Source organism: Phoca vitulina, unplaced genomic scaffold, assembly GCF_004348235.1.
Source record: "Phoca vitulina isolate PV1807 unplaced genomic scaffold, GSC_HSeal_1.0 scaffold10, whole genome shotgun sequence".
NCBI classification, from domain to species: domain Eukaryota; kingdom Metazoa; phylum Chordata; class Mammalia; order Carnivora; family Phocidae; genus Phoca; species Phoca vitulina.
In genome coordinates, this window is record NW_022589713.1 from 51,313,043 (window position 1) to 51,331,666 (window position 18,624).

Here is an 18,624-nt window from a genome sequence, read left to right on the forward strand (position 1 = left end):
TCTCACTATCCCATCAGGACACTACCCATCTCCCTTCCTCACCGTATTTTTCCCCTTAGCACTTACCACTTACACATACTAAACATTTACTTATCTTACTCATTATCTACCTTCTCCCCTCAAATACATACCACATGAGGGCAGAGTTTTTTGTTCTTTTTGCTTGCTGCTGTATCATCATTGCCAAGAAAAGCGTCTGGCACGGAGTATGTGCTAACAAATCGTTATTGAATTAACTGAATGAGTTATAATTCCTATTTACTGGAAGACTCTAGAACTCATCTAGTTTCATAAAAAAAAAGTCACTGGTGACTGAGTGACTGGACCACTCTGGAAGGGCATGTCTCGGGGCGCCTCGTGGCTCAGTTGGTTAAGCGTCTGCCTTGGGCTCAGGTCATGATCTCAGGGTCCTGGGATTGAGCCCCGTATCGGGCTCCCTGCTCAGCAGGGAGTCTGTTTCTCCCTCTGCCCCACCCCCTGCTCATGCTTGTGTGTGTTCTCTTTCTCTCCCTCTGAAATAAATAAAATCTTACAAAAAAAAAAAAAGAAAAAAGGAAAGGCATGTCTCTAGATCCCCACAGATGGTGGGAGCCTTTAAATAAGTAGAGACAATGAATCTTAAACTTAGGAATGTTCTTTATAGGCTCTAGGGAGCCACTCTGTCACTATTAACTGTGATAAAAATGAAGTGCTACCAGCACATGGGACTGGTTTTGAAAAGAAAGGTAAGATCCTACAGTTAACATGTGAATAAATAAACAATCCCAACAAATGCTTACAAATAATGTGGTCAAATAAAGAGGAAATGTTCTAGATGTCTGTAAAGTGTAGGAGAAAAGTATAAACGTACTTATTTAAGAACATTTGAAATAAATTATGGTTTGAATAATTTACAGTATTTTTTACAATCAAGAAAAAGTTTAAAAAAAAAAGAAAAAGTTTATGAGGCTAAAGAGAGAGCAAAAGTGGGGGAAAGTAGGAAGCGAATAAAAAAGGAGTAAAATTAATTTGAAAAATGTTCTAATTCTATTGAAGATACTTCTCCCTATTTTTTTAAAAAAGACCAAGCTTTTAAAAGTCATGAAGAGGACCTCATCCAAACTAAAAATTTCTGTTCTGTAAAAGCTACATGAAGCTACAGACTGGGGGAAAATATTTGCAAACCACATATCCAACAAAGGACTACTACCTAGATTACATGAAGAATTTTAAAAACTCACTGTCTAAAAAGAAAAATCAAGTTAGAAAATAGGCAGGGGTGCCTGACTGGCTCAGTGGGTTAAGCGTCTGCCTTCGGCTCAGGTCATGATCTCAGGATTCTGGGATTGAGTCCCACATCAGGCTTCCTGCTCAGCGGGGAGCCTGCTTCTCCCTCTGCCCCTTCCCCTGCTCATGTTCTCTCTCTCTCTCTCTCTCTCTCATTTCTCTCTCTCTCTCTCCCCTCTCTAATAAATGGATAAAATCTTAAAAAAAAAAAAAAGAAAATGGGCAAAAGACAATAATGGACATTTTACTGAAGAGGAAACACAGATGACAAATAGGCACCTAAAAAGATGCCCAACATCATTACCCATAAGAAAAAGGCAAATTAAAATCACAAGAAGATATTAATACAAACCCATCAGAATGGCTAAAATAAAGATTAGTGACACCACCATTCTGGCAAGAATGTGGAAACTGGTTCACTCATCCATTGCTGGTAGGAATGTAAAATGGTGCAGGCACCCTGAAAAACAGTTTGGCCATTTCTTATAAAACTAAACACATAAATAGATGTTACTCTTGGACATTTATCCAGAGAAATGAAAACTTTAGTTCAGACAAAACCTGTTCAAAAATGTTCATAGCCTCCAAACTGGGATCAGCCAAGATGTTCTTCAATTGCTGAATGGTTCAACAAACTGTGGTACATTCACAGCACAGAATACTACTCAACAATAAAAAGGAACAAGCTACGGATATAAACAATAACTTGGATTAATCTCCAGGGAACTGGGCTGAGGGAAAAAAGGCCAATCTTAAAAGGATATATATATACTGCATGACTTATTCATGTCACATTTTTAAAAAAGGTTTATTTATTTATTTTAGGGACAGAGAGAGCATGCATGTATGTGAGCAGTGGGTAGGGCAGAGGAAGAAGGAGAGGGAATCCTCAAGCAGGACTCCCCACTGAGCGCAGAGCCCAACATAGGGCTCAATCCCAGGACCCTGAGATCATGACCTGAGCCAAAAGCAAGAGTCAGACCTTTAACTGACTGAGCCACCTAGGCGTCCCATTCATGTGACATTTTTTAAAAGACAAAATTTTGTAAATGGAGAAGAGTTGGGGGTTGCCAGGGGTAAGAGATGCAGAGGGTGGGGGTGGAGGGGGCAGAGGTAGGTGGGGTTATTAAAAGACTAGAGGAATCCTTGTGGTGGTGAGCTGTTCTGTATCCTGACTATGATGGTGAACTCACAAACCTACACATGTGATCAAATTATATAGAACGAACACACACCTACACACACACACACACACACACACACACACACACACACACACTAGCACAAGTAAAACTGGGGAAATCTGACCAAGATCAGTGGATTGTATCAATGTCAATATCGGGATTTATGACATGGCTCTACAGTTTTAGAAAATGTTACCATTGCAGGAAACTGGGGAAAAGGTACACGGTACACGGGATCACATGCTTGCTTACAAGCATGTGAACCTACGATTATCTCAATAAAAATTTCAATGAAAAAAATCATAAAGTGATTTTTGCCATGGTCTGATTAAGCACCTTCTCCCAAGTCTTTAGGACCTAACTGAATATGTCACTGTACAAGGGAGCAAGCTTCCATAGTTGATTCAATTGATGGTTTAAACCCACCAGATTTACATAAAACTCCCCAATAATCCTACTAAGTCAGCTCGAGTTTACATTCTGCACACTATTTATATTTCCAGCTACACTGGAGAAAAAAATTATCTTTTTAAATAATAGTATGTTAAGTATGACAATCACATTTAGTTTTGGTACTGTTCTCAAGGTGACAAAAATTAACTACCTAATGGTTATCCCATTTCACGGTTTAATTAAAATTGTTATGAACAAAAATAGTATAGCTTGATTAATGTGACCAATTAGTGAATTTTTATAAGCAATGTTCAAAATTTCATGATCACTTTAATTATTTCATTTTTAGAGACTATAGCTTTAAGTGATACAAAGACAGTTAATGCAAAAAAAATGGCAATAAAATGATGGAGTGCAATATGCACAAAAAAGTGAGTGTTATTATATTTCCAACATAATTTATTTATACATTATAGTTATTTGGCTTTTTTACTGCTGCTCTAGTAACACAAATTAGATTTTTTTTAAATTTACAAAATATAGTACATATATCAATTTATTGACTTGACAGTATCTGCAAAATCTCAGAAAAATGTTTTAATAAGGTCCTAGTTCTAGAATGACATTTCCAATTCTATTTAGCCTGAGAGTGGAGTCTGCATAAGCTCTTCCATATTAAATTAATGTCTGTCTAACATTCAATCTCTATCTCTGCCTGAAAATAATCTTTTGTAAAATAAACTTAAGCATCTTTCTTCACATGTAAATCAGGACTGTGAATACACAGTCAGGCAGAGGATATCTGCCCGGTTTGGTTCATGTGTGCTACTGTCATTGCCCTTCATTTCTGCGCTGCCACCTTAGCACGCCACTTTCAGTTTTAGGATGTGTGCCCTGAATGGGCCCGGATTCCAGAGAGGATCAGAGTGGCCCACGTGTGCAGTCCCGTAAGAACAGGCCTGCTGTCAGCTTCTCTGGAGCTCAGAAAGCACTCGCACAGTAGAGGGGCTCTTCAGTGTGAGGTTAAATCTGTGCCTGCAGAGGTCCCTGGTACAAGGGCCAAACTGTCGAGCAGCACATAGCCTTGTCACATAAACTCAGGGGTCACAAGCTCCAACTGTACTGTCCTTAAAGGATGACCCAGGCTGTGAGCTGGGAGGAGGGGGGGGGGGGCTGGAAGGGCTGGAGCCCCTGATGGTGGAGTCACACACATCCACACAAACTTCTAGGAATCCATTAGATGGCAGAAAAGGGGACAAAGAGCGAGAGGTAACTTAAATCTAACCACACCAATAACCAGGTTAAATATAAATGCCATAAAACCCCAAAGAAAAGGCAGAGATTGTCAAACTGGATAAAACAGTAAGACCTATTTTATTTTTCCTGAATGCTAGGAAACAAGCAGAGGGTTGCTGGAGAGGAGGTTGGTGTGGGGATGGGGTAACTGGGTGATGGGCTTTAAGGAGGGCACTTGATGGAATGAGCACTGGGTGTTCTATGCAACTGATGAATCACTAAACTCTACCTCTGAAACTAATACTACACTATATGTTAACTAAATTGAATTTAAATAAAGAATTTAAAAAAAAACCAGTAAGACCTAATCACATGCTGCCTAAAAAAATCCTTAAAATATATAGACACAAATAGGTTAGGAGAAGGATGTTTAAAAAAAAAAGGCTACCATGCCAACACTAGTCAGAGGAGAGAGAATACACGGGAAACACGGTATGACACCAGAACACGTTATGGAAGCACAGTAATTAATCATTAATCCTAAATAGGGAGACCAGGGAAAGGTGATGTCTGAACTGGTCCCTGAAGGACAGGGGGTCCTCTGATAGTAGCAGTTGGATGGGCGAAAATTCGAGGACTAAGGAAACTCCAGGCAGACACAGACACCACGGTGCGCCAGGGCTGGTGAAAGGAGCGGGGGAGGGCGGGGGAGGGTGGGGGAGGGGAGGAGAGACAGCTAAGAGGCAGATCACAGAGGATCTTAAGTCCCTTGCTAAGGATGATGGACTTTATCTTATGAAAAGGGGAACAACCAAAGGCTTTTCAGATCACAAGCAAGATGGCTAGAACTGTGTGTTACAAATATTGGATGGTAGAGGAAGAAACCGAAGTCAAGGAGAACAGTAAGGAGCCCACTGAAATATTCCAACGAGGCATGACAAGAGGGGCCCTGGTGCAAGGTGGACGGCACCTCAGGAAGGAGGCTGGAGGAGGCATTCTAGCGGCAGAATCAGCAGGTGGGAGAAAAAAGAAATCTCTAAAGGTAAAGAGAAAAGCAAACATGGTCCATGGTTTCAAAGTGAGTTACCACGAAGACAGTGATCCCATGTGTTGTGATAGAAAACCAGAGAAAGGAGGAAGCACAAGAGTGGGGTCGCTGGGAGGATGCTGTGCTCTCTTCTGAGTGGCTGAGGTGGGGTGCCTACAGAATGGCCATGGGGAGGTGTCCTCAGGCAGCTAGAAAGGCAGAGCCAGCAGACGGAGACACAGATTTATGAGTCCGCTGCACAGACAAGACAGCTACTCTAAAGAGCAGCAACCATACAGTAATTACATCCAGCTTATGCCCAGGCCTCTTTAGGAATTAACCACCCAATACACCTTTTCTAGTCTTTAATCTAATCTCATCCAAAGGGTCAACATTTCACACAAACAATTTTATTGAAAATCAAGATACATAAACTTCAAAAATATTCAAACGTTAAAAACCTATAGCAAATTGTTTCCTGCTTCGATATTAGTAATAGTTACTTGTAATTAAGTTAATTAGCCCCATTTATGTCTACAGCACAGCTTCTCAAACTATCTGTGGTGAAGGGCCAATGTTTTAAATTCCTAGTCCATTATGGACCTACCTATGGCCCTACTGTGAATGGAATTGTGTATTACCCAAATTCATATGTTGAGGCCCTAACCCCCACTGTGGCTATAACTTGGAGACAGGGTTGACCAAGGCATAATTAGGATTAAATGAGGCCATAACGGTGGGGCCCTGATGTGACAGGACTAATGTCCTTATAAGAGCTCCCAAAGAGCTCTCTCTCTCTCCCCCTTCCTCTGAAAGTACATGAAGAAGAGGTCATGTGAGCACACAGCAAGATGGCGGCCACCTACAAGTCAAGGGAAGAGGCCTCCGAATGCAATCTTCCCTGCTGACACCCTGGTCTTGAACCTCCAGCCTCCAGAACTGTGAGAACTACTTTCTGTTGTTTCAACAGCCACGCAGTCTGTGGTATTTTGTTATGCAATCAAAGCAGACTAATACATACCACAGGTGACTAAAATGAGCTTGCACAACACGCAAGTCACACACTACTCTGCTTGGTCTATACCTTGTTCAACAACACGAGACCACTGACCACATGCTTAAATGTCACAGCAATGTCAAACTGCCTTAGACATTTCGAAACACGCCCTGCTTCCGTGCTAATCTCACTGTTGACCAGTATCAAACACTTTGTGGACTAACAGCAGTCTGCAGACCACGCTTCAACCAGTACTAGTTTATAGTCTTTCTGTGACAGTTTTTTTTTTTTTAAATGCAACATTTAGCTTAGGCATAAAAGTCAAAATAAAGGCATGAATATTAAACACATTTGAAACCAGACATATGCTATGGGGTGAGGGAAATAACAGAGAAGCTCAGGATTCTATCATATATCTAAGCCAAGATCCCTCAAGACACTTGCAGAATGCAGGTTCTTAAAAATGAATAGCACTGTGCCTTGTTTATAATGCCTCTTGTATTCTGTTTCTCTTTTGCTCTTCCTTCAGTCTCTGCAATCATATCCACACAGCGCATTATAATTAGATTACAAGCTCAAAGCTGGAGTATGATTTCTTCTTCAATTGACAGTATATATACCAAACTCACCAAACAGATGCCCTCGAAGGACTCTGACTTAGACGGATAAGCAAATTAAGTCCCACGATCCTGCCACTGAGGTGTGGACCCTCTATTCCCAAAGAAGAGATGTCCAACTTTCTGACAGCCATTCCAGAGGATCTTTGATGCATGCAATCTAATGCACACATTTGGTTTTCACTCTGAGCCACTCCTGGTTTGTTTGTTTCCTATGAAGAAGTGTTCATTCATCTTCAAAAGCTTCATGTAGCTTCGATAGCACAATTGAGGACAATGATTACCTTTTCAGCACTCATGGAAACAGGCCAGAAATGAGTGGAGATCATCATGGTTTCAAGCCAGCATCATATCATGCCTTGGCAAACAGGTAGGTTTACAAGACCACAGAATATATTTTTTGCAAACAGGATTGCTGTGAAAAACTTTGCTGGCTGAACTTTCCTCTTTTTTCTATGTCCACTTCTTCACAGTTCTCAGGACTCAACGAGGAAGAGCTAGTAAAGAACAGAATTTCAGAACTGCAAAGGCCCAGAATAACCAATGGCAACCTCCTGGTAGCAAAGATGCCAGCTATTCACCTAAATAAATTTTTTCTTTCTTTTGGACACAGAGCTGGAACACATTTCCCCAGGCTCCCAGTGGCCACATGATCTCCCAATGGCTGTGGATGATTTCCATAGACAGCAGAACATGAATAGAAATGACGTTCCAGGCCTGGTCCATAAAACCCTCCCTCTCGCCAACCTGCATGTCCCTCCCTTGCACCCACCTCGAACTCAGGTCTTACATTTAGGTCACTGATCCATCTTGAGGTGATTTTTGTACATGGTGTGGGGAGTCAAACTTCATTCTTTTCCATGTGGATATTCAGTTGTCCCAGCACTATTCGTTGAAAAGACTATTCTTCCCCCCACTGACTTAGATGGATAAGCAAATTAAGTCCCACGATCCTGAATGCCAATGTTCACTGTAGCATTATTTACAATGATATTAAAATAGCCAAATGGTGGAAACAACCAAATGTCCATCAACATATAAATGGATAAACAAAACGTGGTCTATCCATACAATGCAATATCATTCAGATTTATAAAAAGAAACGAAGTTCTGACACATGCTACAACATGGATGATCCTCGAAAACACTATGGTAAGTGAAGGCGGCCAGACGCAAAAGGACAAACAATTCTATGAATCACTTATATGAGACATCTAGAATAGGCAACTTCACAGAGACAGAAAATAGAGGTTAGGAGGGATTGGGTGAGAGGGGTCTGGGGAGTTCATGCTTAATGGTGATGGCTGTGCGACACAGTGAATGCAATTAATCTCACTGCACTGTACACTTAAAGGGGTCAAAAGGGCAAATTTTGTTGTTTATATTTTACCAACAACAGAAAATGTAATAAAAGGCCCACAGCTATTACTACACCCACATTTTTACCATCTTTACTATCATAGCAATGTTTTGGTGTTCTTTTCTCAGGAAAGCTTTGTGACTCGATTCATAGCACAAGCTCCTCTTGATGAGTATTGTGACTACTCACTTATGTGCAAGCTAAGAGCCCTTACACAATTCTTATGCCTTAGGGGTATGTCACTGCAGTTACATGGATAATTACATTCTTCCCTCTGCCCTTGAAAGTACTGATGCTAGAATCTCCTTGAGTCAAGCAGCGTTCTTCTTTGCAAGCTACCAACACCACTTCTGTTTTACCTGGACAAAGAAGGGGTTTGTTAAGAGGAAATCAGGCAGTTTGCACACCCTCTAAAAGGTCTAAAGAACCAGGCTTAGCAGTCACCCAGCCAGGAAGCACAGAGTTTATCTCGTAAGGATGCCAGGGCCACAGCCACAAGACAGAGAGCTGACACCCCTGACAACAGCCCCTGCCACAGCATCCCTCACCAGAGTAGGTTCTGCACAGCACCACCTTGCTGGGACCACTAGCTGCCAGTTCAAAGTTTGCAGCGGCAAGGTTATGGTGGCCGGAATATAGATCATGTGCCCATGTCCATGCCCCAGAAGCAAGGGAGGCTAGGGAGGGAGCACCTGGCAGTGCCTGCTTCTGGGGCGCTGAGGGGTGGGGTGGACTCTGCCTTACAAGGTCAGAGATTCTGTGGACACAAAAGGGGGCTCAGATGCTCAAAGATCAAAAAGAATGACTCACGTTCACTGCACCATGTACACTTTAGGCAAACCAATTTGCAAATTAGCAATTCAAGCTAAATATGCCTGACAAGGGTTCTCAGCAGAGGAAGCAGTACACCTAAATTACCAAGCAAGCAAGCAAGAGCTCAGTCCTTTGGAGAAGCATCAAGGAGCTGGGTATTATTAAAGTGTGGGAAGGAGGACAGTGGGGAAGAGCTGCATGATTTCACAAATGGACTGCAAAACTCAGTCTGGATTTCAATGCTGAAAACGGCGGAGAGCCTGAAGGCTTCCAAGGAGAGAATTGCCCCAGAGACTCCACGCTCCTTCAGCAGGACCACCTTCCTCCCTGCCCAAAGTGTCCTGTCCCTAGCCCCTCACTCCAGGATCCATGACAATGGTCACTCCTCAAAAATACCTCCTCTCTGACTCCTGAGGAGGCTGAGTTCTTCCATACACTCCAGCCATTTTCTCTCTCTCTGTGTGACGAGTTGGTGCTCTGTGTCCACGCTAGATAAAGCTCCAAGAGGCCAGGGACGAAGCCTGCTTCTGCTCAGGACCCAGAACAAGGTACAGTCAGTCCCCAAGTATCTGTTAGGTGAACGTGCCTGGGGGAGGGGAGGGGCACCACACTCAAACCGGGGGTAGAGGCCAGTGCACTTCCCTTCTCCAACACCACATAACACTCTGGCCACATTCAGCAAGGAGGAAGCAACGTAAGGGAGTAGAATTGTCAAGTAGAGAAAGATGCTTTGTCTCTCTTTGCTCCTTTTCCTAATTTCTAAAATAAACCTGAGTGATGGGGATGGGGGGTGGGGGGAGGCTGATGCAGTTAGGACCAGCAGAGGCCCAGTTTCCAAATTTGCTCCTCTCCACGGCAAACTCTTCTTCTGTTTTCAGTATCAAAATGCTAGCAATTTATGAGGAATCTAATGGAGACTGGTCACTTCAAAGCTCAGGTTTTCTGGGAAGCAATCCCACCAAATCCAAGGATCTGCTGCCGCAATAACGTGCCAGCATCATCTCTCTGCTCTGGATCTGTTTGTTTGTTTTGCAACAGAGCGATCGCGTCCATTTCCAAATGACAACATTCAATGTACTCCAGCATAATCACATAATATACTTAGAAAGTATTAAGTAAAAAAGTCACTGAAATCAGCACATTGAGGGAACGAAAACCAATCAAATGATGAAAATGAGGAAGCTTAAAAAAGGCTGCCAACTTATGTCTTTAGTCAGGGGTATGACTAGCATATGGACCGCAGAATTATGTTTCTCATTTTAGACTCACTTTCAGAATTAGCAACATACTAATTGTCCTGTTCTGTCACCACATCTTTAAATATATCCATATTTTATTAATCTCTCTAATTAGCCATCGTCTTGAGAATCTCCTCACTGGACTTAGAGATGTACTATTTATGATCACTTCATAATGCCGGAAACAGTGCGTCTATGTAGTACTGCAGCCCACTGTCAGCGTGCACATCGACACAGCGATACTAAATGATTAGTTAACACCTCAGAGAAAAAAACTGTTTAAAAAGCACCACAGTTGGGAAAAAATTTCAACAGACTGAGATCACTGAAAAAATATATTCAGAGAGCATAGTGTACGATACAATCTATGTAAACTTTAAAAAGACGCAACAGAAGTCAGGAAAATGGTTACTTTTGGTTGACACTGACTGGAAGGGCAAGAAGGGGCTTCTGGGACAATGTGCTATGTCTTATGGATATGTTCACTTCTTGAAACTTCATTGAGCTTGACACCCATGACCAGTATCTCTATGTAGGTGACACTTTAATAACAAGTTCCCTAAAATATTTTTAATGGTCACTTAAAATATCTTATAAATATTACAGAATATAGCACCTATGTCCTTATTTCAGCCCTACTTTAAGAAGTAACAGTAGAGGTCCCTTCAAATTCTCTTCGGGTCTAAAATAATTTCAAAATTGACTGACTTCAGCTGGTACGTCCTGGCAATACAACAGGTATCACACACACACACACACACACACACACACACACACACACACACTATGCTGCTCTTTGCTGGCGTGGGGACAAAGTTACAAAGGACTTAAATCACAGATTTATGTATAACGAGTTTCTGGGGAAAGTTTTCACATTTTGGTCAATGGTTATGTATTTATAAAAACTGAATTTCAAAATGCCTCTTATCCAATGAAAATATTACAACATGTCCAGCATGCCCCTTATAGATAATATATTAGAGGTTTACTATTATGTTGACAAGAATAAATTTTGTAGTGAACTAGGTATAAAGTAGAATAATTATAATGATAATCCAAGTAATAAAAAATATGGTATAAGCTAAACAGAAGATGAAGTGTTCTTCTTTAGTTCATAAATAAGTATCATATATTAAAACTGCCTGAAAATACCAAAATAAACTCATCTTTTTCTAGACATAAAAATACTATTACAGAATTCTGGGTTTCTATAGGTTAATGGAGTTACCTAACTCCAAATCTCTCAATATATCCTCAAACACAACAAAACAGATCAACAAGGAGAGAACAAATGAAGGTATCCATTATTCATGACTACAACCTAACTAGGAGATAGGGAATGCCATCAGCTTCAAGTTACATGAAAATAGGGAAATCAACACCCAATCCAGTAACACCAGCTCTAGAACTCGTATCTATGTGGAGAGTCAAGTCAGAAACTTCGGGGGAAAAAAAAAAAAGTAGAGAGGGAAACAGAGCTCTAGGAGTGTTGGACAACAAATAAAATCATCCACAGGAAAAGAAATTTCCATGGTGAGTAACGAATGAAAAGAGGTCTGGGATAGGTGGATCAGAAGTTTCCTGGAAAATCAAAAGGACAGAGCTTGAAAATGAACAGAACCAGTGACTGTAGTCTCAGGAAGGCAACATTTCTGGGGGGAAGAATTACACAGAAGGATCAGGTATCTCACGGAGGCTGGTGATTATGGAAAAGAAGAAAGTAAAACGTAGAAATTATGGTCCTGCACAAACCAGAGCAATACTCACACTTCTCACCACAAAGAAGGTAATCATTAAAGAAATGGCATTTTTTTGCAAATCAAAACCACAATGAGATGTTAGCTCACACCAGTTCGAATGACTACTATTAAAGAGACAAGAAATGACAAGTGTTGGAGAGGATGCGGAGAAAAGCGAACCCTTGTGCACTGTTGGTGGGAATGTTAATTGGTGAAGCCACTGTGGAAAACAGGATGGAGGTTCCTCAAAAAATTAAAAATAGAACTACCATATGATTCAGCAATTCTTCTTCTGTTCTTTCATTTGAAGAAAAGGAAAACACTAATTTGGAAAGACATATGCACCCAGCATTACTTACAACAGCTGAGATATGGAACCAACTTCAGTGTCCCTGTGAAATGGGTAAGGACATCAAAAGGTACAAACCTTCAATTATAAAATAAATAAGTCACTGGGATGTAACATATAGCACCGTGATTATAGTTAATACTGTATTGAATATTTGAAAGCTGCTAAGAGAGTCAATCCTCAAAGTTCTCATCATGAGAAAAAAATTTTTGTAACTATATGGTATTGGATATTAACTGGACTAATTGTGGTGATCATTTCACAATATACACAACATCAAATCATTATGCTATACACCTGAAACTAATATAATGTTATATGTCAATTGTACCTCAGTAAAAAAAAAAAAAAAAAAAAAGCTTAGCCAAAGAAAAAGGGAAAAAAAGATACAGCATTTTTGCCATACCAGAAGAAGGGAGCACTATGAACTAAGGAGCTAAGAAAACCACTGAGTAAATCTTACCCTTGCCAACTTGAAATACTAAAGCTAGTCCAGGAAAATCATTCATTTCAAAATGAACAGAAAAATAGCAATAACATCTGTAAAGAGTTACTAGGAGAATAAAACAGACATCAAAAATCAAGGGGTTTCAGTTTTGTGGTTTGCTCACCAACAAAATAAAAAAAAAATCATCAAAAAACCAATAAAACAAAATAGAAACCAGATGAAAGTTATAACTCAAGATTTAAACCTAGAATTAAGTTATGAAAGTTATAACTCAAGATTCAAACCTGAATTAAATTTAAGTAAGCATTTGCAAATGTGAAAGAAAACCTCCAAGTAAGAAATTTAAAACTCAGAACAGAAATATCAAACAAACCAACAAACAGGAAGATGTGAAATGAGAGTGACAACCCAGCAAAGAATTGAAGAAAAAGACAAAATTATATTAGAAATGAAGATTAAACCACAAAACAGCCAAGGGAGAATAATGGAAATGAAAATAAGGGACATAAAAGAAAGGACTGAAAAGCCAAGATGACAAAAATAAAAAAGAGATGTCAAAGTGAAATAAAATGATTGATACAGAAGACAGGAAAAGAAGATCCAACATACATACAACTGAAGACCTTGAAGAAAAAACAAGAGAACGCAATTAATATTTAAAACTATAATTCAAGAAAATGTTCCAGAAATAAAAGAAGACCTAAAACTACATTTGAAAGGGCCTACTGTGTATCTGTGGTCTGGACCAGTCAACTCTGAGACATATACCTACCTATAAAACTATTAGATTTTAAAGATAAATTTAAAAAGTAACAATAACCCCTGCGCCTCAAAGCAAAATGACTGAGTCACTCATAAAAAGAGAAAAGTCAGACTGACATCAAAGTTTGACAGCAGTAAACCAAGACAACATTGCAGTAGCATTTTCAAGAAATTTTAAGAAAACTGAACCAAAATATTTTTTATACAGCTAAGTTGTCCTTCAAATATTAATGTTATAGAAGAATAGTCTTAAACATTCAAGAACTTAATTCTTCTTGAGAAATCTTTTGCTACTCAAAGTAGGGTTTATTGGCACAGTAATGGCATCATCTGGGAGTATGTAAGCGATGAGAATCTAGGTGCTACCCAAGAAGTCCAAATGATTCATATGCCCATTATTGTTGGAGAAAGAGTGTACTAGAAAACAAGTTTCATGAAAAAAAAAAAAAAAAGGCTAGTAACCAGAGAAACTCTGGCAGAGTGACAGATGGCAAGCACCAGAGAGATTGAACTGCTTCCTAGGACTAAAACAGATACATGCAAATCCTGAATATTTTGACAACGTAGAAATAATACAACTGAAATAATGAGAGAAGAAAGGAGAAAGGAAAATACATCAGTGAACTGTCAAACAGATAACACATAATCAAAGGATGTTTTTTAAAACTGACAAACCAGGGGGCGCCTGGGTGGCTCAGATGTTAAGTGTCTGCCTTTGGCTCAGGTCATGATCCCAGGGTCCTGGAATCAAGCCCCACATTGGGCTCCTGGCTCAGTGGGGAGTCTGCTTCTCCCTCTCCCTCTGCCTCTCCCCCTGCTCATGCTCTCTCTCTCGCTCTCTCTCTCTATCTCTGTGTCTCAAATGAATAAATAAAATCTTTAAAAAAAATGCTTTAAAAAACTTTTTAAAAACCCTGAAAAACCAAATAGTAGACATCTAAGTAAAGGGAAAGAGAATTAAGGACATTACAGGAGCTATTATATAAGTACAAAACAAACCTTCCTAAACACCACCCCAAAAAAGAGAGTATACACCATATAGAGAAAAAACACAGTAAATATAATGTAATACCATAGAATATATAACATAAAATAACAAAGTTGAGACCAAACACAATGGCATCTCAATTAATGCAAATGGGCTTAACACATCAATTAAAAATAAAATATTTCAAACTGTCTTCCAGAAGAAAACTAAATCCTATGCTATAGACAAGAGACACACCTCAATGAAAGTGATTCAGGAAAGCTAAAAATAAGGGTATACTAGAGAAAAACAGAAAAATAGAATGGAGGGGATATAATTCTAATATCAGACAGTAAAATTTAGGTCAAAAGACATTAAAAATGACAAAGAAATATTTTTATAATGTTAAAGGTCAAAATTCAAAATGAAAATATAGCAGTTACAAATCTCTATGCACCAAGTAACATAGCAATTATATGCATAAACCAGAAACTAAATAGATGCTTTGTAATAGTATTTAATAGAAGACTTAAACACCACTCATAAATCAAGATGAGTGGACAAAAATTAATAATTTAGAAGACCTAAACAATATGTTTACTACGGTGGAGCTTACAGAGAAACATTACATGATAACTAATTACATTGATAACATTACATGAGTATAATAAAGGGTCTATTTTTTTCTCAAGCACATGTAGAACATTTAAAAGCCTGATCCTATGTCTTCAGATCACAGAAAAAAATCTCAAACTTAAATGGCATGTATGTATCTAAAAAGGAAAATCTGAATATTCTCTTAAGTAAAAACTATATGTGCAATACCATTAATAAACTCCAGGAAAGAAGAGTCTAAGGTCACAAGTACAGGTACTCTCACTTTTTACTACATTCACATGCTGTTTAAGTAATATTCAACTATTCTGAACACAGCAAGATGATAGATTCTCAAGAATCAACATATATTTTAAGGGCGCCTGGGTGGCTCAGTTGGTTAAACGACTGCCTTCGGCTCAGATCATGATCCTGGAGTCCTGGGATCGAGTCCCGCATCAGGCTCCCTACTCTGTGGGGAGCCTGCTTCTCCCTCTGACCTTCTCCCCTCTCATGCTCTCTCTAACTCTCTCTCTCAAATAAATAAATAAAATATTTAAAAAACAAAACATATATTTTAAAAGCAAACTCCATTTTACTTTGGAGAAATATTTTTAACCTTCTTTAAAATTACAAATCCTGGCTTACTCCTTACCCATAGAATTCACCATGATCTACTTCATTTTAAACTTAGATTTGTAGATTATTCTAGTTTTCCCAAATTGTTTTTACAATAATGAAGGTAAAATAACGGCCTCTCATGACTCAGATAAAAATATCTTCTTTCGGGGTGCCTGGGTGACTCAGTCGGTTAAGTGTCTGCCTTCGGCTCAGGTCATAATCCCAGAGTCCTGGGATTGAGCCCCACGTCGGGCTCCCTGCTCAGTGGGGAGCATGCTTCTCCCTCTCCCTCTGCCTGCCACTCTGCCTACTTGTGCTCTCTCTATCTTTCTGTCAAATAAATAAATAAAATCTTTAAAAAAAAAAATCTTCTTTCTGGGGCACCTGGGTGGCTCAGTCCATTAAGTGTCCGACTCTTGATTTCGGCTCCGGTCCTGATCTCAGGATTGTGGGATCCGGCCCGATATAGGGCTCCGCTCAGTGCAGAGTCTGCTTGTCCATCTCCCTCCTTCTCTGCCCCTCCCCCCACCCACAGGCACGAGTTCTCTCCCTCAAATTAATTAATTAATTAATTAAATCTTTAAAAATTATCTTCTTTCTGATGTCTATGGCAGAGTTTTTTCTTGCATTAATATTTTAATGTATGAAATGAAGTTACCATATTATATTTCTGCTTTGTAATTGCTTTAAAAATACTAATAGCAGGTCTTGAAATAAAAATACTCTACTACGTGTGATCTCACACTTCTGTGGTTTAGGTGGTAATTAAAACCATACTCAAAGAGCCGACAGTATTGTCATAAATCCAGTGATGTTTTGCCCACTAAATGGAGATCCTCATCACTGAGAGTCACCGTGGATATGGATACCAAGACTCCTCAACTAGTACCCTATCAATCATCTGGCAGCCCCATGTGTGACATCAACTGTTATCTTGCCAACAAGGAGAAGAGCAGAATCACAGGCAGCCTGGTAAAGTCTCAATAATTCCCACAGCAATATTAATAATGCAAAGAGGAGACTAAAGGTCTGATAGTCAAAGGGATGAGGATTTCCTCTCTCTAAATAAAGAGGCAATAGTAACTGATGCTTTCATGGTTGCAAATGCCTTGCCTTTGCTTAAACTTCCCATACAAAGTGGCTCAAAATTCTTCTTAAGGATTTAGAAAAAAACAAATGAAACCATCAGCTATTATCTTTGACTTGCTATCCTCATTCAATTTAGAGCTGATTTTATACTAAATGTGAAAATACAGGCAGGTGTGCAAATGGTGGGAGAGGTAGACATAGACTGGGAAATAATCTGACTAGGTTCTTAGAAATCCCAATATTTATAATGGGGCCATACAACAGTTCATCCAGTATAATAGTGATTCCTTAATTAATGACTTTCACAGATGTATCACTATTTGCAGGGATACACAAAATTCTTCAAGTTATTTTGTTTTTAAATTGTATTTTATATCATACAATAAAGTTGACATTTTTGTGTGTAGTTTCATGGATTTTAACAAATGTATAGATTTGCATGACCACCACCATACTGAGAGTACTAAACAGTTCCATCACCCTCCAAAATCCCTCACGCTATGTCTTTATAGTCATTCAAAACAAAATTAATTTTAATTCACTTTAATGCTTTTTCCCATGAAAGAGTAAAACAAACAGAACAACCAACACAATCCCTCCGAAGCATCCAAGGATCACCGACCCAAGGATTCAAAGACACAGTGATAGGGTAAGGTTTATGTGTGCTCAGTTCCTTTTTCGGTCCTAGCAAGAATTCACATAAAATGCGTGCCCTGCTCCAAAGACATTATTCTCTGATTAGGGATTTAGTCGTTCTGTTCCACACCAGACAGATGTTCCCTTTTCTCTCTGCCTTTGTGGCCTCTATGCCAAGCCCAGGAGGGGCTCAGTAAAGCTCTGGTACTCCTAGCACAGCCCCAGACCTCAAGGAAGCAGTCAGAGAAAACTCCAACAAGAACGAAGCCTAAAGTAGGGGTTGTTGGCAGAAAAGAGGCAGTGATACATTTCAGAGGATGACAATGAGAAGCGGCAAGGAGAAGAAAGCCAAGGGATATGTTGGGCTAGGGAGAAAGAGAAATGCAATACTAGATGAGAGTGAGAAACGAGCTGAAAACTACAAGTCCATCCAGCCTAAACTACCCCATCCCAAATTTTCTCTCATGAGGATAAATTACGTTGAATAGAATTTCAGGGTCAAAGAGTATATCTATTTCACATTTATTTAAATTTTATGAGGCTTATTTTTTTAAAAAGCAACTTCAAAAACTCCCTAATCCAGGGCATTTTTGTTGAATGACACTGCTACAATGGATTCTCTTCCCAGAGTTGCATGAGCTTTGGCCTTAGAAGCAGTTTTAAAGAAACTCACTCTTATTAAAAAATTATGACAAATACACAAATAGACTGCTCCTTTGCTTTGGCCCCAACCCAATCTTGGTACTATCCTTGATGACAAGCAGGACAAAATATTTGTTAATTAATAAGCAGCTTTTGTTTTTCCTAACCTGTAGGTGAAACAGATCTAAACCTAAAATTACAAGCACACCAGTCATTTATTACCTTTCAACCCATCATCTATTCAGAATGCAAGAACTTCTATTATCCTGAAAGGTCAAAACTGCCTTGTAAAATACCACTCAAGTCATAAATTCTAAAGCTCAACAGCATGGAGAAGTCATCTCACATAGGACACCAAAAAATTTTACATACATTTTTAAAAAAATTTCCAACAGCATTATCTGTAGTAAACAACTAGATGTAAAATGAATTCACTAAATTCTGCTCATAAATCATTATTCTCATATATATTTGTTTATCTGCACATTAAGTATCGCAGAAAGCAGATGTAAGGATCCTAGCACATTGGCTGCCCCCATGAAAGGGAATTTGTTGACTGGAAGACAGAAGTAGAGGGATTTTATCACTGTGTTTTTGAACCTTCCAAGTTCGTACCATGTAAATGCACTACTATTCAAAGAATAAA

At 39.3% G+C, this 18,624-nt stretch overlaps 1 protein-coding gene across 3 annotated transcripts in view; it reads right to left on the reverse strand.

Annotated features, from left to right (window-relative positions):
- ANO10 (anoctamin 10) overlaps positions 1-18,624 on the reverse strand; it is a 222,695-nt gene that overhangs the window by 121,358 nt on the left and 82,713 nt on the right. Inside the window, exon 12 of one of the 3 annotated variants that reach the window (XM_032409122.1) lies at positions 5,155-7,217. The exons of the other annotated variants lie outside the window; for them this stretch is intronic. Coding sequence (XP_032265013.1) covers positions 7,197-7,217 — 21 coding nt within the window. The 3' untranslated portion in view covers positions 5,155-7,196. Of the gene's footprint in view, positions 1-5,154; positions 7,218-18,624 lie in introns of those variants that run through there. 3 annotated transcript variants of the gene reach the window in all.